Genomic DNA, 25,401 nt, shown 5'->3' on the forward strand with positions numbered 1-25,401 from the left:
ATGGGTTAGGTAATACTCTAGGTTCCTGAAGTATGCTTAACCAATATTTCATGGTTATCATTACTCTGCCTAAGAATCCCACCATAACCTATGTCTGAAGTGTCAATCTTAACAATCTTAAAGGCTTCTAGATTATCTAGGGCTAAGCTAGGTAGGGTCTTGACACTAGACTTGACTGTTTTGATAATCAAAACCTTAATAATGAAGACAATGATGAAAACAAAAAGCTGGTTAAAGTTTTCATCCATTATGTTCTGGAATTCTGAGAGTGCAATCTTAAGATCAAAGGGCATTATGTTCCATTCATAATGTCCAAAGGGTATCAAAAAGGTGATCTTATTAGGAATAGGATACATAATCCATCTTAATGCATCATTAGGAAACTTGTAGTTGATGACTAATCTAGGTGTTTCTCTTTCTAATTCAGTTTGTTTCTGAACATTGAAGGTTGAACAAGTCCAAGGGGACTTAGACTTTCTTATCAACTTTTTGTCAAGAAGATCCCGGATCTCCTTATCACAATAGCTTAACAAATCTTTATTTATATGGATATGTCTTGTTTTAGTGGGAATATTTTTCTCACTAAAGTTTGGCTCATAAAGTAAATCTATCTCATATTGTTTCCTATGCCAAAACGCATTAGGAAGATTAGAGCAAACTTCACCAACAATCTTATCCTTAAATTTTTCTTGAGTTTTCTTAACTTTCAATTGTTCTCCTATTCTAACAAGATTAATCTCTTGCTTTAAGAGAATAACTTGACTTTCCTTAGCTTGAATCACCTGATATCTTAAGGTGTTTATATTCCTTTCATCAGGTAGGTTGACAAATTCAAAAAGAATTTTCTTATCTAAGAGCTTTGTTCTTATACCTTGAGCATCTACCCACATAGGATAGATAAAGCTTAAAAAGGGGACTCCAAGGAGAGCCTTCTCCTTAAGATCCTTAACTAGAATGAAGGTTTGCTTAATGCAAATGTCCTGGTTACAGATGTGAGCATTTGACAGCTTATACTCAATGGCAAGTTTTTTACCATTAGCTCCAAAAAGAGTTTATTTGGTTTTTTCACAAAACTTAATAGGTACTAGACCTTCTTGTAGGCAATTCAAAGCTACTCCTAAATCAATCAAAGCAACAATATTAATGGCAAATTCATTTTTAACTATTATAGTAAGGGAAACTTCCCACATCTGAAAAATAACCTTACTAACAATATTCAAGTATCCATCTGTCTCTTCATCATTAACTTGTGAAGATTCTGAAAGTTCTTCAAGGTTTTCCTGGTTATCAACAAGATTTCCTATAATAATCCTATTGATTTGTTCTTGGAGGTTAGAAAACCCTAAGCTTGTGAATTGTCTTAAATCCTTAATTTCCTTCTTATAATGTCTTACTTCTTCTTGAAGATTCTTAATGGTTACGTCTTTGGTAGACTGCTGGTTGAATCTTGTTAAGATTTCATTTAAGTTATAAGGATTTATTGTTTTCTTAACCTCTTGCTTACTGACAGATTTTTTAAATACTTCATAAAAATCTTGCTTAGTTTTTTCATCCTCAACTTTCTTTAAAACATCTAGGACAAGTTCTTGGTCCTAGCTTATGACATTTATAGTCTTAGGTTGGCAATCACAATTACCCTTAATGCATTCTTCATGGTCACTAGAAGTTTGGCTAGAAATTTCACCACTACTATCTAGTTGATTAATATCATCTTCATTATCCGAACCAGTCATTGATCCAAATTATGAGGTGTTCAACATTGCTTCATAAAGCATATCTTTTAAATCTTCTGAGACATTCAAGTTGTTAATTTTTTGTTTAACCCTACAATATTTTTTATAGTGGCCTACCTTACCACACTTAAAACAAACTGGCTTAGATTGTGGAAGGGGTGCTAGTTTTTTTTGGGCTTCCTTGTTCATCTTTCTTTGGATGTGACTTGAACGCTTAGTTTCATTCATCCTATAGTTGTTATGAACACCTCTCTTGCTATGATAGAACTTTTCCTTACTAGGCTTTCTGCTTACTTGTTTCTTACGTTGCTTAAAGGGAGGCTTGGTTTTTTTTTGGTTGAATCCAAATTGGCTGCAGAATGAACCAAACTCATTCTTGTATATCCTTTGTTCATTTTTCATATGTTGCTTAAGCTTAAAATCAATGAACAGTTTAATTCCTTCTGCTGTGACTATGCTTATAATTTTTCCATATGTTAGCTTATCATAAGGGATTTGTCCATTAAACTGTTCCCTTTATCTTAATCCTAATTCTCTCAGAGAAAAGTCTAGGTAGTCCTTAAATGAATTTTTCTTTCCAAAAAGATTGATTACAGTCTAATCTTAGCATGACTTTGGTTAAGAACGCTTCTTTATACCATCTAAAGTCATGAAGCTTGGGACACTTGAGGTTCGTTAAGAGATCTGCAGTCTTATCCTTAATCTTTGCAAGATCTCCAATGAAGTGCTTAGATATTGAATAGATTAGAGTAGTCACTGCATCCTTAATATCTTGTCCTTCTTCGTCCTTAACCACTTCATTTTCTTCATTAATCCCATAGGCTTTTAGGATACCATTTCTATCCTCAAAAGTGAGATAGTTATCCCACCATCCCTTAAGCTAACCTGTAAACCCAACAACAATTGTCTGAACAACAGCATGGTCTGACAATCTATTGTTTAACTTATAGGTTGTATTAACCATAATCATTTCTTGAAGCTTAGTAAGTATGTTATACTCAGTCATACCATCTATGTTCCATTCATAGATAGTACCATTGGTGTAGGAAGCTTGAGTATACTGATTTATTTCCTCATACTACATATCAGGAAAGGTTGGTCTAGGGTAGTAATTCCTAGTTCTTGGTGGTTTTTGGTTATGGATAATCCTCATAGTAGTTTGGTTAGGATGTTCCTAAAAAATCTTAATCAGTTCATCAGCCTCTGCTTCAGAACTAATTTCTCCTTTAACCATATTGATTCTCCAATGAGAAGGCTGAGGTGTCTCCAGGACAACAAGGCTATCCTTAACCTTTTGGATTATTCTATTAATAAAAGCTTGATCAATATGAGGATTTTCCTATAATTTCTTAGAGAATTCAAAAGACTTAAATAAAGGCTTATTATCTTTCTTAACAAATGAAGTCTTAATGTGATCTTGGGTTTCAATGATCTCCTCAACCCTGTTGAGTTGATCACGTAGAGTCTCCATGATTCTTCTAACATCTACAGCACTAGCAGTTTTTTTTATCCTCTAGCTTAGTCTTAAAAGGTGAAGTTTTTACCATGGTTCCATTAATGTTCTTTTCTATCTTAGCTTATAGAGGATGGATGGATTCTATGTATATATGTATGTATGTATGTATAAAACCAAGTTAAAAAAAAAACACAACTCTAGTGGTTAAAAAATAAAATTTTTATGATTTGATTCTAAGGGAAAAGAATTAGTAATAAAAATAAATAAAAGCGCCATATCAAATTTAATATTTTTTTTTATGACTAATAAATAGTTTATCATTCAATTATTGTTTATGATTAATAAATGATTTAATCTAGTTTGTCAGAGATTTTGAAGCACAAATTCTTAATATTACATTTTTTAATTAATAATAAATAAATAATTTTAAAAGTGATATTAGATTATGGTAGATGAAATAAAAAGAAATAGAAGAAAATTTGAAGAAAAAAAATGAATGTTACTAGAAAATCAAAATATTTTAAAACTTTTAATATTTTTAATTCTTATGTAATTTTGATATTAAGTTTGTTTTTAATTTTATTTAAGACTAACATAGCGAATACCCAATTATGGAATTAAAAAATAAGAGATGATTTGGATTTATAATACTGCTTGGATTGATAAAATATGGAGTGCGAGAATAGGTAGATTTTTTTTTCTTGAAATTGTACAAATCCTATTGCTTAATGATCTTTTTGTTTAAAAAAATAAATTTATTATTTTATCGATAAGTTGTCTTTTCCCGTTGAAAATTGTTGTATAAGTACAATATTCCACCGACTTACTTTATTGAATTGATAGTATACTTTATTGAATAGATAACATAAATACTTTTAATTTTATAAAAAATTACATCTTATACCATTAAAAAAAATCAACTACTCAAATTTCCTTTAAAATTTAAAACTAATTCTTATTTAATTGAAAATTTAAATTTATAGCACCATAACTAGTTGGAAGCATTGCTTTGTGACCATATTACCAATATGGTCATAGAATAAGGAAAATAAAACAAACAAAAAGGGTATTTCATGAGGGTAATTTGGTATATTTGATTAACATTTTTTTAATTTATATATACTTATTTATTTATTTTAAATTATTATTTGTTAATTTTATTATTTTTAATATAGTTATATTAAAGTTTTCTAATAACTAATTACACTAGTGTATGGGATTTTAAAACTGGCAGCTGGAATACCAATACGATCCATAGAATGAAGGAAATAAAACAAGGGTCTACGGCTGTTTGGGAAGGGTAGTTTGGTAATTTGGGTGGAAACTCCAGAACCACCAAAAGGCAAGGTGTAAGATAGATATGATGGGGGAAGCACGCAGACGTATCCGCCTTAGAGTGTAACGTTCAATGCCATCATCAATCTCTCTGTAACTCTCTGCTCTTTCTCTGAGAGGATGTTACCCAGGTCGAACGACGTCGTTTGGACGCGAAGCGACGCCGTTTCCTGGTCGAAGAACAGCAACGACAACAGGTTTGGTGATGGCGGCGGTGATGGTGAGAGGACGAGTTCGGTGTCTGCGTTGAAGGCCATTGTTGAGGAGGAGTGGTTGGTGAGCGGTGTCGAAATGAAAGGAAATTTGGTGTCTCAGAGTCAGAGCGGAGCGGTGAATTCACTGTTGCATCCAATGGACTGCTCGTCGTCGTGCTCGCCGGCGTCGGCGTTTGGTCTGGACCCGGCCTTTCAGGGCAAATCTTGCTTGTCCTCGATGGTTTGTGGGTACCCATTTGATGGCTCTTTTGATTTGGTATGTGACCCGGGGTTTCTTGAGCCGATACCCGAAATTCAGGCTCCGAGTTCGAGTTCTTTGATGGGTTTCAACGATTTGGCTTCGCAGCCCCTGATGGGTGCTTCAAATCTGGGCTCGAATTCGCAGTTTCCGGCTACCCATTTGGCGGGAAACGGCGGGAATGCGGCCACCGGTGGGTTTAATCCATCGGGTTTTGAGGGTTTTGTGGGGAGTTCTCTGTTTGTGGACAGGTGTAAGGTGTTGAAACCGCTCGAGAACTTCCCTTCAGTTGGGTCACAGCCCACGCTGTTCCAGAAGAGAGCGATTCTCCGGCGAAATTCGACAGAAAGAGCGGGGAATTATGGAGTTTCGGGCCAAGAAGGCAGTGCAATTCCGGTTAGAGTTGCCGGAGAAGATAAGGGTAAGAGGCCGGTGGTGGAAGAAGAAATGGACAAGATGAGAAAGGACAAGAGCAATGATGAGGATGATATGGACGAAGCCAGCATTGCTCGGTCCGGTTTGATATACGATTCTGATGATGCAATTGAGAACCACAAGGTGGAGGAGACTGCAAATGATGGTGGAGACAACTCAAATTTGAATGGATCTTCCATTGGAGGAGATCGAAAAGGGAAGAAAAAGGGGCTGCCGGCGAAGAATTTGATGGCTGAGAGGCGCCGGAGAAAGAAGCTGAACGATAGGCTCTACATGCTGAGGTCTGTTGTTCCAAAGATCAGCAAGGTGAGAATTTTCTGGTGAATTTCAGTGTGGGGTTTGCTTGGATGTGGGCCTCGTTTATCTGAAAATTTTCTTTTCTTTTTTAAATTTTCTCTAGCCTTTGACAGTTAGTTGCATCTACACATCGGTTTATTTTCTGGGTCCCTCTGCCTTTTCTCGAGAATCCTGGTTCCACTTTGCCTCAAAAGGCCCTCAGAACTACACCTGAGAATTATCCTTATTTTAGCCCAGAATTGTAATTGAAAACAGAGAAAAAAAAAATAGGATAGAATACTAAGAAATGCCCGAAAATTACTGGTTCTTGAGAGTCATTTAAGATTTGGCTGTGATTTGACGATTAAAGATGAGGAATTGAATCAGAGAAACTAGTTGTTCTTGAAGAATTGTTTGATAAAAGGGCATGCTAAGATCTGGGAAAATGGACCGATCATAGACTGATAATCCATTGTTCTGTTGCATAATTGGATGGTTTGGGAAGATATTTAGGATTACCTGTTTAAATGTTCTTTTGTTGATAGATGGATAGAGCTTCAATCCTGGCGGATGCTATTGAGTACTTGAAGGAGTTACTGCAGAGGATCAACGACCTCCAGAATGAACTGGAGTCTATCACACCTCAATCTTTATTGCAGCCTACTTCAAGTTTCCAGCCATTGACACCAACTATTCCAACCTTGCCCTGCCGTGTTAGGGAGGAAATCTGCCCGGGCTCATTGCCAAGTCCTAATAGTCAGCCAAGGGTAATTTTCATTCCTACCTTCATACAATGCTTCTTTTGGCTCTGTGAATCACACCGGGTTCTGATGACCTTAGGAGCTGCATAGGTATTTTTTTTCTTTGTTGTTCTAAATCACAGTGTTTTGCATTGCTTGGGTAATTTGAGGAGACTTACTGCCTCCTTACCCGTGTTGGTGAAATAGCTAAAATTTTCTGTTCCAATGGTTTCTTCTAACTTCCTGGTCCACTTTTTTTTAACTGATTTGTTGTGGGATAAATGGGTTTTCATGATACCATTCAAATCATTTTTAATGGAGGCATTTTCAACCGGTTGGGGTGTTATTCAGTGGAATTACTTAAAAAGAGTGATTATTTCCTGGATTTCAAGGTTGAAGTGAGGCAAAGAGAAGGAGGAGCTGTCAACATCCACATGTTTTGTGCTCGTAGACCCGGCCTTTTGCTCTCTGCCATGAGGGCTTTGGATGGCCTTGGGCTAGACGTTCAACAGGCGGTCATCAGCTGTTTCAATGGGTTTGCTCTGGATATCTTCCAAGCTGAGGTTAGCTTCCTTCAAAATCATATTACTGTATAATCATCAGGCCCTGAACAATACTTAAAAACATTTTGACCCTTTTTTCAAAATTTAAATCAATTCTCCCTCACAGATTTTCCAAAGAAAATTTTCGGTCCTGTTCTCAAACAAGTGGCTTCAAATGGGTTCTGTTCATTTCAGGCTTTTGTGCTCAACCTCCATGAATTTGAGCTTCCATATACTTTTTGGTTGAGTTCTTCTAATGATCTGCTGAAGATACATTACTATCGTTTTCATTTTTGTTCATCAGCAATCCAAGGAAGGTTTGGAGGTCCTGCCTGAGCAAATTAAAGCTGTACTTTTGAACATAGCCGGCTTCCATGGTGTGATGTAGCTTTTGCATGGATCGGAAGGACTCGGTACAGGCATCAGTCATTGGGTATTCCAGCTGTAAAACTTATCACATTCTCATTTCCATGGGTAAATGTTGTTTTTAACAGGTTTGTACATAGCATTGTGGTAGAGTAGTGGTGAAGTGTTGTGTTGAAGCGGTCTGTAGATAGAATTGTATTACTGAAGTTTTATTGCCTTTTTCAGGCATTTGAATCACAGGATATAATGGGTTATTTCCTAGAATTTTAGGTTCCGTTAGTTGTTTTATGTTGTTTCCATTTTTTTTTTCTAAGGATTGCTTTAAAAAATAATTATACAGATATATAAAATAATTAAAAATAAAATGTTAGATATAAAAATTATTTTTAAAAATATTAAAAATATAGTAAAAATATTTTAGGTTTTCATAGACTTTTTTTTTTCTATAAAATATTAAAGAATGGTTTTCAATTCTTAAAAACTATTTTTTAGAAACGGTTACTGAATAGGCCATTGGTCATCAATCCATTTTTTTTTAATTAATGTCTTTTGAAGAGGAAGTCATCAAGCAATTATACTCTTAATAGCTTCTTTTACCACTCTTTTTTACCACCTTAGGCACATACCATGATTGAAAAATGGAAAATTTCTAAGGAAAATGGAGAAGTAAACCTTTTCTTTGTCCAATGATCGTTTATGCCTACCACTAGGTGAAGTGGTTTAAGAAGACAAGGAGAAAATGCATTTTCCTTTCCATTCTTTTAATGTTACATTTGACTCCCTCTCATGTAGATGTCGACCCCTTTTGTGTGGATGTTGACTGTTTTAGGTTTAATAGTTTCTTGCAATTTAAAAACATGTTGATTTAATTAAAAGAAATTTTCATCTCGAAATATCATACAAAACTTTTATGTAATTGAGGATAAGATAATTTTTTTTTTCCTTGATTTTTATAAATATGTTTTTGCATCAATTTAGTGAGGTGGTAAGTGATAATTGAGAGAAGGAAATGGTCATTCGAAAGAGAAGTAAACTTTTTTTCTATTCATCTGATTACCACTTAAGAAGGTGGGAAGACGAATATATTTTTCCAATATACTATATCTTACGCATGAGAATTCATCGACTTATTTTGTTCTTTTTTGTTTTAGTCTTTTTACCATTTTTTTATCGCCTCATTGAGAAGATGGGTGATGATGGAAGGAAAGAAAGAGTCTTGAGAAAAAACATGATGTAAACTTTTTCTTCTTTCAATTATCAAGTAACATCTAGTGACCCGTTTAGAAGGGTAATGCGACTATTATGTTTTATTCAAATGGATAGAGGGTGATTACTTTGTTTTATTTTTTATTTTTGGTCACCTTAACATGATTGAATGAAGGAGAAAGTCAGAATAAAAATAAGAGAGAGAAATGAACTTTTTCTTCTAATCCTCCCCTATCATCTACCAAAGCGGTTGAGGAGGTTGGAACACAAACATTTTCCTTAAATGAACTTTTATGCCAATGAAGATGACCAACTTATTTTATTTTATTTATTTTTTTCAACTTTTTCCAATATTTTTGTCCTCAATAGATGATTAAAAGAAGAAAAGAGTCAAAACAAAAAATAGAAGCAAAATATTTATCTTTCTCCATTGGATTATTATTTGCCATCTAGAAGGTGGTGAAAAAGGTTGGAAAAATAAACTCAAAGGGCCTCCTGAGTTTGCTCTGGTTCAAGTCTCCTTCTGATTGAGGTACACTCACATGTTTGATTTTGATTTGGTTTAATTTTTTGGTATGCTAGCCGTTTTTGGTATATGAAAATGATGGTCTATTTTTAATTTTTTACACTATCTTCATTTATTTACATTTTTTTTTCTATTTTTATATATAGATAATTTTCTTAAAAATGAAACTAATTTAGACCCATTGTACCAGATTTTGTAATTGTTTTGATTTTGTACTTCTGACATTGCTTTCTTGTGAACCTTGATGGGGACATTTGATTGGATGCCAGGAAAGTACCAGCTCCCCTTTTTCCTTTCGCGGGTGTTTAAGAAATCTCCTGAATCATTTCCCATCCATTTTCCCTTTTCCACTAACTTTTGTAATGCATGATTAGTAATTGTGAGGACTCTTTTGTAATTTCACTTTCAAACAACAACAACTTTTATTGTTTATTAATTCCCCTTTTGGTCTTAGTTTATGTTTTTAGACAATATTATTCCAAGTGAGAATACCATTTTGCCCTAATAAATCCAATATTCCCTTAACCACCTCCATTTCTTTTCATTAATTTCTCTTCGTCCAATTTTTCCATTATTTGAGTAAAGCTTAAAGAAAATTATGTTTTATTTTTTTTATAATAGAAAAATAAATCATCATCTTCATTGATATTGGAAATCAATATGTATTTTAAGGTCATGTTTGGTTCCTGAAAATTATTAAAAAAAAAATATTGAGAAAAATAATTTTTTTTTTCATATTTGGTTGTTTTATGAAAAATATCAAAAAACATCAAATATAATTAAAATTAGTTAAAATTTTATTTATATATTTTAAATTATTTAATTTTTATATTGAATAATTAAAATAAGTGTAAGGATATTAAAATAGCAAATAAAAATAATTTTTTTTTGTTTTTTTTTGTTTTTTTTTTGTTTTTTCTGTATTTCTTCTTTATTTTATTTTCCTTACATTTTCTCTCAAATTTTCCGATAACCGAACATAACCTAAGTAAAATGTGTTTGGATGGAAAATCTTTCTTATGAGGAAAGTTTAAGCAATTCTTCTGTAATAAAGTTTTAAAATCAATTTTTTTAAGGGAGAATTGTGTTTTGGGCCTAACTGGGTCCAAAAATTAACATTTAATTCATATAATTTCCATAATTGATGAAAATGATATCAGATGTTAAAAGACCAATATATCTTTCAAATTTCTATATAGTACCTTTTAAGGATAAAAAATAGTGCTAGACTAAAATACCCAATAAGCTTTCACATAAGTTTTTTTTTGTCTTTGTTGCACCACTATTTATGCAACCATAATAATTATATTTTAACAATTTGGATTTTTCATTGTTTTTAAATTTTTTTTATAAATAATTAAAAATCAGCATTATTTTCTATTTTAAATTATAAATAAAGAAAAATTATGTTCAAAAACTATTTTAAATAATACTTTCTAAAAAAATGGTAATATGATTTATATTTTTTATATTTTCTTTTTGAAAAAACATTTGATTAAAAAATGAAAACTATTTTTAAAAATAAAAATTGAAAACTTTGTTTAGTACTATTTTTTATATGAAAATAATAAAAATAATTAAATTTCATTCATTGATTATCCATTTTTATTTTTTTTCCATTAGTTATTTTAATAATAAAATAAAATGAAAATATAGTATGCTTACAATTAAACAAATAAATTGATTAATTATGTGTTTTTTGTGGGACTATCTTTTACATGAAAAATAATTAAATAACTAAATTATATATATTTATTACTCTTTTTAATTTTATTTTCTTTGTTTATTTTTTGTCTAATAGAAAATTTTAATATATCCATGATTAACAAAGTAATAAATCAATTGTGCACATTTTAATATATTAAATAAATTACTTTCTAATTTAAATAAATAAAATGAAATAAGTAAATAAATTTGAGGTTATTTCTATTTTTTAACATATCTTATATCAACATTTTTATGGTTAAATAAATTTTTTATTTTTTTCTTTAATTTTAAAAATAAAATGAAATAAGTAAATAAATTTGATATTTTCTAACTGATCTTATATTCATATTTCTTATGGTTAAATAATTTTTTTTTTTTTCATTTTTTTCCAAAAATAAAAGGAAATAAATAAATAAATTTTTTTTTGTCTTGTCATCTAAGGATTGCACACTCTTAAGGTACACACTCATCTTATGCACTTTATTTATCTCGCACATGATAATTCGAATACTTATCCCACTAATGATGTTTGAGATAAAATTTTGTTTTTCCACCTTCCACTATTTTTTGAAACAAACCAATAAAAACATGGTTAACCTACCTATGGTTACACGTTGAGTATGAAATTTGAGTCACTATACAAGGTATTTAAACTAAGTATACATGACAGATATACTAATTGTATAAGGGTGTACAAGACTATTATTTGTAAAGGATTTTAAGTGATTCTGAAAAACTTGTTTGTTTATTTTCCCTAACCAAAGATAAATGACATTCCCTACACACATTGGTTAAGCATACATTCATCTCATGCACTTTATCTAACTTGTATATGGTCATTTGAATATATACCTCACTTATGATGATTGTAAAATAAAATTATACAACAATTTTTCTTATTTTTTAAAACCAAATAAATGCAAATATGGTTAATCGACCTATTGTCGGATATTCATGAGATGATGTATGAAATTTAAGTTATTGCACAAGGGTATTACACTAACCGTACAAGACAAATTTACTAATTGTACAAGGGTGTACAAGACTACTTTTTGTTAAAGATTTCAAGTGATTTTGAAAAACTTTCCTATTTTTTTCCACTCAAAGATTTTTTCCCCCACTCAAATTCTCTTACTCAAGAATTGTTTTGAATTTTATTTTTAAATTTCATTGTCAAAATTTTGTAATTATATATTTTGTTTTTGTAGTTTTAGCAATGTTCTTTCTTTCCATTTTTTTTTTGTGGAATTTTATCAAAATGAACCTATATTTAAAATTATAATCATATTTATCAAATTTTTTTACTAAGATTATCTTTAATTCTTTTAATATATTTATACTCATTTATTTAAAAATTGAAAAACTAATTTTCTTTTTTTGTAAACATGTTATATTACATTTCAAGTAAAAATTTAGATAAGTTTGAAAGTCAATAAAAAAAAATTAAATACCACTTTCAATAATTTTTAGATAAAATTTTATATAATATATTTTATTTGAAATTTAATTTCTAAAGTTTTACTAAAAAATTGTATTGACAATTTTCTTATTGTGAGTCAAAATACTTTGCATTAGTCTATCTAAATAAGAAAAATTATTAATATAATATTAGAACTTCATACCTTAGTTAATTTTTCAATAAATTTATATTTTTAAAGTAAAAACATTAAAAATTAAAAAGCTAGATATATATATATATATATATATATATATATATATATATATATATATATATATACACACACATATAATAAAGTGAAGTGATAGTCAATTTTTAAAATATAGTTAAGGTAGAAAATATAAAAAATAATTAAAAATAAGAGAAAAATATAAATGAAAGGGTAATATAAATTTAAAATAAAAAATGAAAATTAAACTAAAAGATAAATACAAAAAGATAAAAAATATTTGGATGAAAAATCCTAAAATTTAGGGATTAATAAAAAATAATATCCTTTATCTTAATTTTCATATTTTGTTTGGGTCTTGAGCTTAAATATGCATGATATATGGATCAAATGTTAATTTTTGGGCCCAACTGGGTTCAAAACACAATTCTTTTTTTGTTTAAAAGAACATATGGTAAGAGCTCGTTTGATAGTGATCATAGGAAACGTTTTTAACTTTTCTAATTCTATAAAAAAATTATTTTTCAAATATTATAAAAGCTAAAAATGTTTTTTAGAATCATTTCTAAACACACTTTAGGATGCATTATTATTCAATCAAATTCTTAAAAAACTTTGAAATCGCTAATAATAAACCTATGGTAATCGTCGGAGAAGGGGGTAAATTCACCAATTGGATGATGATTATTTTTAAAATTTTACCAAATGTTTGGATGGTATCCAATAATAATGATATAAAGTTATAATAATAGAAAGATATGCAAACAGAGATTTTACTATGGTTACTATTTATATCCACACTTCCGAGCTTCTTCCGAGTCCCAAATTTTTGTTATTATTGTTTGGAGAGTCTTCTAACCAATATTCAAATGCATACATTTGATTTTCCAAGTACTATTAAGACTTTTACAAACTCTTAGAAGATTATGAGAAGAGATTAAAAAACAAACATATTTTGAAGAATGGATATCTTAGTTCTTAGGTTGATCGATTTTGAACTTAACAAATCTATGACCATTAAATAAAGTGAAAGTCTTCATTTGCTTGCTTTAGACCTTTTAAATTTCTCGGGACACAACATCTTCTTTATTAATATATAAAGATTTTCTAACCCAAATAATTATTTCTTTAACTATCATTAAGTAGGTATTCTTCTAGAACGCTGTGCTAACTCACTCCCGAACTCTCAGTTCGTTTCGTGCTATCCTTGATAAAAGGGAAAGTTCGAGAAAAATTCCCGTTTTGCTTTTCTCTTTTTGGCCTTCGTTTCCACAATGGTTCCGTTTCCTGTTTGTTTGCTGAGAAAGGACGGTTCTAACTCTTGCTTCTACCGAGATTTCAAAATTTCTGTTCATTTTGTTGCGATTTCTCTGCCGCCAAACAGTTACGGTTCAATAACATTCCTCGCTTTTGCGCTTTTTCTCTCACTCTCTCGTTTTTTTTTTTTTCACGCTTTTTTCGTGTTAAAGTTTGGACTACTTGAGAATAAATTAATTTATGAAATGTGCAGGTTTCGTATCGATCTAGTTGCAGAGCGACTGTGAAACCCTAGATTGCATCATTTGTCGACAAATACGAATTTCTGAAGTTTAAGTAACAGAAAGAATTCGATTCTGTTCCTAATTCGGCAATGGCGGGATCGGTTCACTTCTCTGGTGTTAGAACTCCCTTGTTGATAAAAAAGGCGTGCTTCTCGCGCTTTCCATCGCTATCAAAATCATCAAATCGGATCGAATTCTCGGCGTCCGCCATTTCTTCTTCTGGATTATTTGCGGCATTTGGGGATGGTTGTAGAAGGAGAGTGTTGAGAGTTGGATGCAAGAAAGGAGTTGAAGCCGTGCTGAGAGAGGAAGCGAGTGAGAACGAGAGTTCGGATGACAATGTGGAGAAGTTGGCATGTGTGATGAAGTTTGGTGGATCTTCGCTGGCTTCGGCTGAGAGGATGAGAGAGGTTGCTGATCTTGTTCTTCAATTCCGTGATGAAAGGCCTGTCATTGTTCTTTCTGCCATGGGAAAGACTACTAACAATCTTCTACTGGTAATCCAATTACAAATTCAATTTCATGTGCATTTACTATTATTATAGTGTTTTTCAATCACGCATTCTTTAAGGAGTTCATGGTGAAATTGGATGTTTGTGACCTAGGCTGGAGAGAAGGCTGTGAGTTGCGGTGTTTCTAATGCATCCGAAATTGATGAGCTGAGTTTGGTAAAGGAACTGCATCTAAGGTGAGATCGTCTTTTCTGTACATCCTCAGGTATCATAATTTCATTCTATAACATTTCTCATCCATGTGTATATGTTTCTTTATTCAGGACTGTACAAGAGCTTGGGCTTGATAGTTCTGTTATTTCTGGTGAGGATCTCTTTAAAACTTTCAAAATCAAATTTCCATTGTTGATGGGATCAAATTGCCATGTTTTATTAAACATGCCCATCATGAATTATTTCAATCTTCAATTTACCTGAAAGTTCATTTTCTTTATTTCTTATTATAATTTAACCTAATCTATTTTGGATGATTCCAATACTTAGGGGTTCTGAAGTGAATATGCACCTCAGTACCATTTCAAACCTTTTGGCTTATTATGAATTACATAATTAGGAAAACATTGGATCCATTGACAGAAAGATGAGTTTTGTGTTTCATCATGCGCACTGGGTGAACATGTTGACTGCAAAATCCTAACACACATTGTTGGATGATATTTCGGTATACACTTTAAGGAACATGCATATTTATCACACGTCTCTTTGTTAGGGGTACTCCATGGGCAAGCCAAACACCATCATGTATAATTTGAGCATAGTATTTTCTGGAAGATTCATGCCCCATCTCATAAATTACCAGATGGTGAAGAACACTATAACTTTATAGTGGTTCCTCAAGAAAAATGTAGAACACATGTTACCCACATTCCAAAACTGAAGGAAAGCAATCATCTCCATGGGTGACAATTTAATTTCAAAACATGTCTTAATTACTAATTACTGATAAGGAAAGGTGTCCTACAAGCAATAATCTGTAACAGAATGTATGCTTGTGTAACAACTTCATGGCTGTTGCAGACATAACTCTTTGCCTTCTGATTGGTTACATGGCTTGTATTATATAAAGGTGCACCATTAAGCATATTAATTCACTCCATATCTTCCTAATGTCACCATGCAACTCTACCTGTGCATCTGAAAAATTTGCATCATGCTGGGACATCTTCCCAAGCCTCACACTATGAAGTGGAGATGTTAGGTTTCCTAGCAATGTTGGTATTAGCTATCACAATATCTCAGCATCAGACTGATACTAACCATTTGCATTTTCCAATGGCAAGCTGTACGTGTTAGTAATTTAACAACATCATGAGCATTTCAGAGGACTTTCGTCTTGTTTTGGATTGTTTTATGGTGTATGAAACTCAGGTTATGACTATAGTGTTGATAGAAACACACACTTGGAGAGTTGACCAGGAATGGATTTGATATGCTTTTTCTGACTGGGATCGGTTGAAGATCCAATCCCACCTCATCCATCGGTTGAAAACTGTTTTATGTTTCTTTTTCCAAGCTATAATTCTCCATGCATTATCTAGACAACCAGAATGTTCCTAAGCTGCTCTCTATTTTGGCTTTGCCTTTTGTTTGTGAGACATTTTGCAGGACATTTAGAAGAATTGGAGCAACTTCTGAAGGGAATAGCCATGATGAAAGAGCTGACATTCCGCACAACAGACTATTTAGTTTCATTTGGAGAGTGCATGTCCACAAGAATTTTTGCAGCCTATTTGAATAAAATTGGTGCTAAAGCACGCCAAGTATGCCAATTCCTTTTTACTTGTGTATGCTTAGTATGGTGTTCTTGTTTCACTTTATGTGAAATTCAACATAGTGTGTCGTGTTCTTTTAGCTTATTATAGGAAAGCTATGTTATGAAGGGTATGAGCATTCTGACCTTATGTATTAGATTTGGAATCAAATACGAGAAAGAGGGGTAAAGGCCGCATATTTGCATTGTGAAAGAAAGAAAAGAAATCTGTGTTGGCCTGGACTCATCATTTTGCATGGGATTCCATAAGTATTTTTTTTTGGCTTACTCATCCACTGTGATATATGCTGACCTAAAAATTATGGAGGGTGAGATCTTCAAGTTACTGGTAAATCTTGAATCCTCTTAATTTATACACACACAAATGTATATATTCATGAATGGATACATATATACATATATTCATGAATAGGTACCCAGCATTAGTGCCCATTGAATTAATATTTCCCCAAGTAGTGGCCTTGTCAATTAAGTCAATTGGAGGTAAGATTTATGAAGACTCACGAAAAAGATACGCTCACCTGTGGTTTCATCCGTGAGTACCACAAGGCTGAGGTGACAAGTCTACTTGAAAATAAGGGATGCTCCATCTGTGTTTTCAAAAAAAGGGCATTTTGTCTTCTCACAAATCTGGTATTTATTCAAAGAAAGGAAAGATGAGATTCCCTCTCTTAATTAGAATAGGACATTCTTACACTTCTAAGAGAAATCATGCCTCTAAGTTGAAGTTTGAAAGGGGCCGACCTTATTTAACTCTTAGCTTCAACTCTCTCCTCCTTGCAACTTAGATGTCTCAATGGAGGAATGTGATTGATTTATTCAATGGGCTTTCATTGTAGGTAGCTAAATGGCTTTTCAGCCTTCCCTTTTCCTTTCTTTCGTCTTTTATAGAGAATGTTCCATTCTTATTTATAATAGAATGAGTTTGCTATCCTTTTGGGAAATATGGTATTCTCTCTTTATAATTACATGAGACATTATCGTATGAGCTTCACATGCTTAGCCACCAATGAGAATTCCTCCTATATGTCTTCAGAGTTAGTCATGGCTCATTTCTGTTAACTGCCTTCTTTTAATTAAATTTCAAAGTTTATTTCCCAGCTATTGTGATTCATTGAGAAGTATTCTATAGGGATCTCAACTCTTGCTGAGGAGGAATAGTGACCCTCTTTAAAAGTAGTGGCATGCTTCCTTTTTGAATAGGTTGCATGTCCTTTTTCTTTGATAGGTGACAGCTTTTTTTGGTCCTATATGGGAACATTTCCTTTTATTGTCAATAAATTCCATATTCAGGACAGACAAACTGTCCTATCTTGATAAAAGACAATTTCTGATCTTTCTTTGATGTGTAGTTTACCAAATTTGCCTTGTGGTTCTACTAGGCTTTGTTCACATGGGTTAGACTTCTTCATGGGTTCTGGCCAAGTATTAACCAGGCTGAATCTCGATATAACATTTTTAGCCTATCCTCAAAGTGTTTAATCTTTTAGATCAAGTGGTAGTTTAACATGACAGCTGAGTGTTGGTTTGCAAAGTTTCCAGTCTGATTTGCACAATATATCATTCCTCATTTGTTAAACACACCTGTCAAAGAAGCCTATAGATTGGTGACCAGACCCAATGATATTGTTTTTCCTTTTAGATGCATTTGGGTGGATTCAGTACCAACCAAGGTTGCATTCTATGCTTGGGAGGCTACTTGGGGGAGGGTGCTCACTCTTGATAGACTTCAGAAAAGAGGATGGCAGTTTCCTAATTGTTGTTTTCTATGTGGTTGTGAAGAAGAAACTGTAAATCATATTCTTATTCATTGTATAGTAGTCAGAGTTCTGTGGGATATTGTTCTTGGGTTATCAGGTGTGCAGTGGGTCTTTCCAAAAACTGTAAAGGAGGTTTTAACTAGCTGGAGGGGCCCTTTTGTGGGAAAGAAAAGGAAAAAGATATGGAAATCCATTCCGTTGTGTATTTTTTGGACGGTTTGGAAGGAAAGAAATAGGCTAGCTTTTAGGGGGGGAGTGTTAGATATCCAAAAGCTTAAGAATTCTTTTGTTTGTAGTTTGTGGAGCTGGGCTAGATTGTATATTGGTAAGGAGCGTATGTCCCTTATAGGGTTCCTAGAATGGTTGGCGTCCAACTAAGGGATGGTGAGGCTTGCTGTTTTTTTGGCTTTTTGAGGGGCTTGTTGCTTTGTATACCCCCTGTATACTTGTAACTCTTTGCCTCTTCATTAATATATCTTGCTTTACTTATCAAAAAAAAAAAGAATAGATTACATGTGATAAGGTGTCATAAGTATTTGTTGTTCAATGTACATTTTTAGTCTATCTTGTAATAGCTTAAGTTTTTAGGTTAACTAGCAGTTTAATAGTTTTTAAATACCTTGTGTCCAATTAAATTAGTGGGCAATGCCACTATTAGGACCAGTGTTAATTAATGGCAAGGTCATGATTAGTGCCACCTTTTCATGTCTTTTAAGTTCTCATTTTTGTTGAACCCATGTGTGAGAGATGCTTGCTCTTGAAGCAGGTTGTTAATTGTTAATCAACTTGATATACATCATCAGCTCATTCGTTAATAGCTTAAGCTATTTCAAAAGTTAAGTGATAGTTTAATGGTTTTCAAGCTGGACCCATTAAATTAGGGAGATGCTACTATTTGGACCAATTTTAATTTAATGGCAAGGTCATGATTAGAGCCACCTATTCATGAATTTTCACCTTAACATTTACCTTCCAAAACATATTATTTTCCTTATTGATTCATTTGCCCTTCAAATGGATGGAAGAGGATTGGAGAACACATCCTTAGATATTGTTTATATAAACATTAGAGGTAAGATCTAATCTCATGTATGGATAGATGCTTTAAAAGAGTATCTTGCCCAGCTTGTCAACTATTTTGGATCTTTTCTTGCGATTCCAAAGATGTTATATTGGGGAAGAAGTGGGAGGTTGGTAGGTGCTTTGGAAGGGTGGAATTAGGACTAACTTTGTGGAAAGCTATTAGGAAAGGATGGGGAACTTTAGAGCAAGATCAAGCTTTAAGTTAGGAAACAGCAAAAGAGTTAATTTTGGATTCAATTTTGCATGTATCTTTCCGCACATTGTATTCCATAACTATGTCAAAGGATGCTTGGGTTACGGATGTTTGGGAGGTGATGGGCATGAGGGTGATTGGAGCCCTTGCTTTCTGAGACAATTCCATGACTGGGAGTGTGCATAGAGTCTCTTTTTTGAAGACTTAAAGAGGACAAGCTTCCAAGGAATTGTGAGGACAGTTTAGTTTGGAGGAGCTCCAAGGAAGATTAGTTCTCTATTAAATCTAGATGATGATGTTGCCTTCCTGCAAAAGAGGTTTGGGTTTCATTGGCCCCTGCAAAAGTAGGTTTATTTGCTTGAGAAATGGTTTGGGGTAAGATTCTTACTTTAGATCAACTTAAAGGAACAGGTTGGTCTTTTGTAAATCGGTTTCTCCTTTGCAAAAGTAAGAAGAATCATCTTATTGTATTCTTTTACATTGTGCAACAGCTAAGAGCCTAAAAGATTTTATTCTCTCTTTTTGGTACTGCTTAGGTAAATCCTTCTTCAATGAGAGGGACCTTATTGGGTTGAAATGGGAGTTTTGTGGGCAAAAGGCAGAGGAAAGCATGGAAACCTGTGCCACTATGTTTGTTTTGGATTATTTGGCTGGATAAAAATCATAGATTGTTTGAAGATGTGGAATAGTTCAAATGCTAAAAACCTCTCTTCATATGTGCCCTTCTCCTTTGCTGAAGAGACTCCCTTGATGCTGGATCTTTGTCTATGTTAGATTACATTGACTGGTTGGCTTCTTCTTAATGGGAGAGTGCTGGTTTTTTCTTTTCCATTTTTACTTTGGGCGCCCATTGCATACTTCTTATATATTTGGGTTGTGCCCCCTCTTCTGTTAGGTGCTTTTAGATTAATTTATCAATGTCTACAAAAAATATATGGGTAGATGATTTTATATCCCAGAATCTGAGTCGAAAAAATCTCTTTCCTGTTGGTCAGCATGCTTGTTGATTTACTTGGGGAGTCAATCACTTGACTTAAGTTAGGCTAAATAACTTATTTCCTTCTAGTTACTAATTATAGTATAGAATGTTTAACCTGAAAGCTCTCTCCTAGCTCTGAGTCAAAAGGTTCTTCATGTTTATTAGTTGAAATTTTGGTTGAGCTAAAGAGGTTACTCCATGACCTCTTTGCAGGTGCTTAGTTCTATGAGAGCCATGCAATATGAGAAACTATAGGCTAGGTTGAAGAACTTGCTTTCTATTCTTCTTACTATTTGGCCAATGTACTTCTGCTATATGAGAGCTCAAGCTGAAAATTTTAAGTTTGTTTCAGAAGCCATCTTTGTCATGTATGTTTAGGAATTCTGTTTGGTATGATAGATTTTTCTTTCAACTTCATTTACACTGGACCTATGTTTCTCCCAATACATTACCTGCAGGCTTATTCTTTACTCTTCTTGCTGGTAGGAGGTTAACACCCTTTCTAATAATAGCTGATTATGCTATTACATAATTCATTGCAGTATGATGCGTTTGATATTGGCTTTATAACCACGGACGACTTCACAAATGCAGACATCTTGGAAGCAACTTACCCAGCTGTTGCAAAGAGGTTATATAATGATTGGATTAATGATCCTGCAATTCCCATTGTTACCGGTTTCCTTGGAAAGGTTCCTGCTCTGAAGTTTAATGGTTTCAATTCCCAGTAACTAGAATTTATGCACATGAGTTCTAGGAATATGATTTATATTCTTCTAATTGCAGGGTTGGAAATCTGGTGCAGTTACTACCTTGGGTAGGGGTGGGAGTGATTTGACAGCCACAGCCATTGGTAGAGCCTTAGGCTTGCAAGAGATTCAGGTACGATCAACCCCTTAGCGCATGGAAACTGATGTCCTGCGCCCATTTGCAGTCCTATTTGTATCTGTACCATGTTTTGTCTGAATTGATTCACAATGTTCTGTAGTTATAATTGATAAAGATCAGGGCGACTTTAGTTGTAAATTCTGTATATATTTTTATGGAGCAAGGGTGCTTCCTACCTTCAGCATGATGTTTCAACCCAACCCAAATATGATTCAGTTTAGTTTCCTATGCTAATAGGTGTGGAAGGATGTCGATGGGGTTTTGACTTGCGATCCAAGTATTTATCCACGTGCATTGCCTGTACCATATTTGACATTTGATGAGGCAGCTGAGCTTGCATACTTTGGTGCCCAGGTAAGATTTCTTCGGTGCCCAGGTAACATTAGATGTTACCAGACTACCAGTGTTCTAAAATGGACTGGACAAGCTGGTTGAACTACCACCTGGACCTCTCAAGGGTCTGTTTCATAATTAACTCAGTTTCAACTAGAGATGACAATTCTTGGGTTCACTAACTTGCTGAGGAGCATAGGGCTCCATAGAATGGTGAAGATATATGTACATATTATAGTGATGTCATCCTCTTCAGATATTTAAAATGAAGGGTAAAAATGTTTATAAAGAAGGATAAAATATCCTTTGCAAAAAAATAATATCATCCTGATCCTGAATACAGCCCATGTAGAAACAGAGGTTAGGAACCCATAGTGAGACTGTACCTTAAAGAGGTCCAGTACACCATAAAATCAAACTAAACAGGATGCCAACAAACTTCTTGGTCAGAGGAATATCCAAGGAGAGCTTAAAAAGCAAAGTTGATCCCTCAACTATTTAATATATCTCCCATGAAAAATCCTAGTATTCCACTCATCCAGATTGCCCAAGGAATGACTATCATACACAAAACTAAAGAGTTTTCTCCTAAATCCCCTACTAAAAACCTGGCAAGCAATAACCAACATGTGTAGAATCTCTCTTGGATCTCTGGAATGCGTATTGTGGGGAAGATGCACTGCTGAAGATCATGAGTGAAAAGATGGTGAAGAACCATCAACTGATTCACCAGATTTCTTTCATTGGCTTGACTCCCTATATGGCTCTTAAAATGCTGGATCGTAGCATTTTGTTTTATCCACGTGTAATTTGGAGCCAGCCATGAGAACTAACAACATTCTTTTATTTCTGGTGAAACAAAGAACACTGATGGATTGTGGTTTTACATCTATGTCATATCCTGTTTGCAGGTCTTGCATCCACAAGCCATGAGACCCGCTAGAGAGAGTGATATTCCAGTTAGGGTCAAGAATTCTTATAATCCTGAAGCTCCTGGTACCCTCATCAATAAGACAAGAGATATGAGCAAGGTTTGTAGCAGCACAATTTTGATTACGAGAACCATTAATGTATGTAAGAATTCAAACACAGCTGAACTTTTTATCTCAAAATGAGCTACAGGCTGTACTGACCAGCATAGTTTTGAAGCGGAATGTCACCATGCTAGATATAGTTAGTACGCGGATGCTTGGTCAATTTGGCTTCCTTGCAAAGGTGAGAATTGCTTTGTAGTTTTTGTTGCTCCCTCTCTTGTTGCCACATATAAATTCTAACTGCTGTCCGTATGGTTGCTTTATCCATGCAGGTTTTTTCTATCTTTGAAGATTTGGGTATATCTGTGGATGTTGTTGCTACCAGTGAAGTCAGTATATCTTTGACTTTGGATCCATCAAAACTTTGGAGCCGGGAACTTATTCAGCAGGCAAGTATACAAAGCTTCTGCTCCATATTTTCTAATGCAGTTCACATGACCACATACACAACATATACAGTGTTTTCCTGTGGATCATCCCATGATGCCCTGTGAACACACATCACCCTATTGCTCATGCAGGTGTGCAGTTGTTTTGCAAGAGAGATGTATGGTGGTGCTCAGTACCATAGAGGTCAGAAACACCTCATGGCTGAGCATCTGTGTGGTGTGTTGAATTTGAAAAGTCCCTTGATTGATCGTTCTTTAGTTTTTACCATCATTAGAATGTTTCAATTCCTAAAGTAAACTCTTAACTGATTCATCCAAAACTTGGTAACTAAGAGTGCTCAAGTTTGGTGTAGGGTGAATATGCCACTGGTGTTTGCAGGGTCTAGATGCGTCTATTGTTACCTTACCCGCATGTACATGTTTGAATGACATATTAGTCAAATTGATTATGGGTTTTTTAAATATTTAGGTGCCAACTTATCTTCAATGTTGTGATCACTGTCAGTTTGCAGTACATCATAAGAGAGTACCTTATTAAGTATTGCAAAAGAATGGACCTGCTGATAGAGCTGGGCGGGGAGGCGATTAGTTATCAGGTCAAAGAGAGGCGGCTTGTTACATTTTGCTATTAAAGTGTACTAAAGTTTGCCTACTTAGTTTGGAATCTTCCATACACCTCAAGAATTTGATCATTAGCAGACAATTGGGAAGCCAATCATCAGTAGTGGACTCTTCCATGCATTGAATCTGTGCAATGGTCACTGTGATTTAAAATCGAAAAATGAAAATTCTCTCCAACTAGGATAACAATTGGGCACTGTGGTTTGTAATCCAAGCTTTTTGGCTTTTTTAGGAGAAAAGTACATGGCAGATTTGTTCATATACTTTAGGATAACAATTGTTCATATACTTTACAAATGGTTTTTCTGATATTCCTTGCAGCTTGTAAAGCTAACTCAAATAGGGACCTCTGTTGAAATAGATGTTGAGGCTTCGGGTTATGATCTGAGTATTTTGTTTAATTACATAACCTCGGTTTTTTAAAATTGAACTGCGTCTGAAGTGGTGTCTTGTTGGAGCCAGGAACTTGACCATGTAGTGGAAGAGCTTGAGAAAATTGCAGTCGTGAATCTCCTACAACACAGATCAATCATCTCCCTCATTGGGAATATTCAGCGTTCTTCTCTGATTCTTGAGAAGGTGTTATATTTTTTCCCTTTGCAAAAATACTCAAAAACAATTCTGAACCATATCCATCATTACTTATGACTTTGTTTCATGTTTTGCTAGGCATTCAATGTTCTCCGAACCATTGGAGTGAATGTCCAGATGATCTCCCAAGGGGCATCCAAGGTCTGTTCATCATGCTCTTGTTTACTAATAATATCCTTAGATGACATAAATCTTCTTTCCAGCGACTGACAAGATTTGAAGATTTTAATACAAACTACAGGTCAACATCTCATTGATAGTAAATGATAGTGAAGCAGAACAATGTGTGAAGGCCCTTCACCATGCTTTCTTCGAGATTGGTGATCTTTTCGAACTGATGATCCTGGATGGTGGCGTCGAGAATGGCTCAGCTTTGCCTTTGACAGTAGAAAATCAACTATGAACTTAGCCATAAGTTTGAGGGAAAAATAATTTTGAAGAAAAATATGACCAAAAAAAAAGACGAGGGGTGGGTGTGGGGAAACAAAAATTTCTTGTGTTTGGATGTTAGTGGAAGAGTCGAGGAAAAGAAAATGAAATTATTGAAAAATGTACTTTTCTTACCTTTTTGTTTGAAAAATTGGGAAGAGCAATTTTTTAACCAATTTGTCCCTTCTTTTCTTTTCTTTTTTTTCCTCATTGTTTTGCATGAATATCTAAACGGTAAAAAGCTTTTTCTTAATTATATATATTTTAAATTTCTTAAGTACTTTTTGAGGGCTAAACATTACCTTAAAAGGGTATCCTCTCCTTAGCCATATTGTTTGTTCTTGTTGGCTATTTTCTATACTATTTAGCTTTGCATGTAATATTGTTATCTTTAAACACAAATTTTGTTCTATATGATTTCCACCGCTAGCTCCATGATGCCCTCAACAGTCGCACATTGCTAACATGTATCATTTAACCAACTATATGCAATTAATGCAGGCTGATGAGAGGGCGTAGCACAATGTGGAAGTCCGGACTCAATTATAATGGTAATACTGAAAGCCCATTTCATCACCCTGTTAACTGTTGCCGACGCCTGAATTTACAGCTAGTTTTATGGTCTCGATGAGCCTGCAATGAATAACTACTGTTTCTAAGTCCTAGAGATTATAGTACTCATTTACAAGAGCATTTGATCATTAATTTTAGCTAGGTCAGCAACTTTGTAGGCTGGGTTCAGGTTTGCTGCCAATTAGAATCCAACCTGAAATATGGAAGCACTTATCGATGCCCTACAACCTCGCATCATCTTTTTGCTCCACCTTTCGGGCTCAAATTAAATTCAAGGGTTAAAAAGCTTAATAATAAAGCC

General features: G+C 33.8%; 2 protein-coding genes across 3 annotated transcripts; both read left to right on the plus strand.

Moving 5' to 3' along the window:
• The first annotated feature begins 4,514 nt into the window (after positions 1-4,514).
• LOC100245461 (transcription factor ICE1) lies at positions 4,515-7,610 on the plus strand. Its single transcript, XM_010658531.3, has 4 exons — positions 4,515-5,718; positions 6,234-6,455; positions 6,821-6,991; positions 7,275-7,610. Exons 1-4 carry the CDS (start codon positions 4,645-4,647, stop codon positions 7,356-7,358), a joined length of 1,551 nt encoding a protein of 516 aa, XP_010656833.1. The 5' UTR covers positions 4,515-4,644; the 3' UTR covers positions 7,359-7,610.
• A 5,921-nt stretch (positions 7,611-13,531) lies between these two features.
• Positions 13,532-24,807, plus strand: LOC100267777 (aspartokinase 1, chloroplastic). Of its 2 annotated transcripts, none has more exons than XM_010658539.3 (14): positions 13,532-13,786; positions 13,914-14,441; positions 14,550-14,632; positions 14,720-14,760; positions 16,062-16,216; positions 20,785-20,934; positions 21,029-21,124; positions 21,368-21,484; positions 22,375-22,494; positions 22,586-22,678; positions 22,770-22,886; positions 23,970-24,086; positions 24,177-24,239; positions 24,340-24,807. In XM_010658539.3, the coding sequence occupies exons 2-14, from the start codon at positions 14,034-14,036 to the stop codon at positions 24,499-24,501; spliced, it is 1,722 nt and encodes a 573-aa protein (XP_010656841.1). In that variant the 5' UTR covers positions 13,532-13,786; positions 13,914-14,033; the 3' UTR covers positions 24,502-24,807. The 2 variants fall into 2 exon arrangements, with proteins under 2 accessions (XP_010656841.1, XP_010656844.1); XM_010658542.3 differs by having other exon boundaries at positions 13,536-13,786; positions 24,321-24,481.
• The last annotated feature ends 594 nt before the right edge of the window (positions 24,808-25,401 follow it).

Source organism: Vitis vinifera, chromosome 1 (assembly GCF_030704535.1).
Source record: "Vitis vinifera cultivar Pinot Noir 40024 chromosome 1, ASM3070453v1".
NCBI lineage: Eukaryota > Viridiplantae > Streptophyta > Magnoliopsida > Vitales > Vitaceae > Vitis > Vitis vinifera.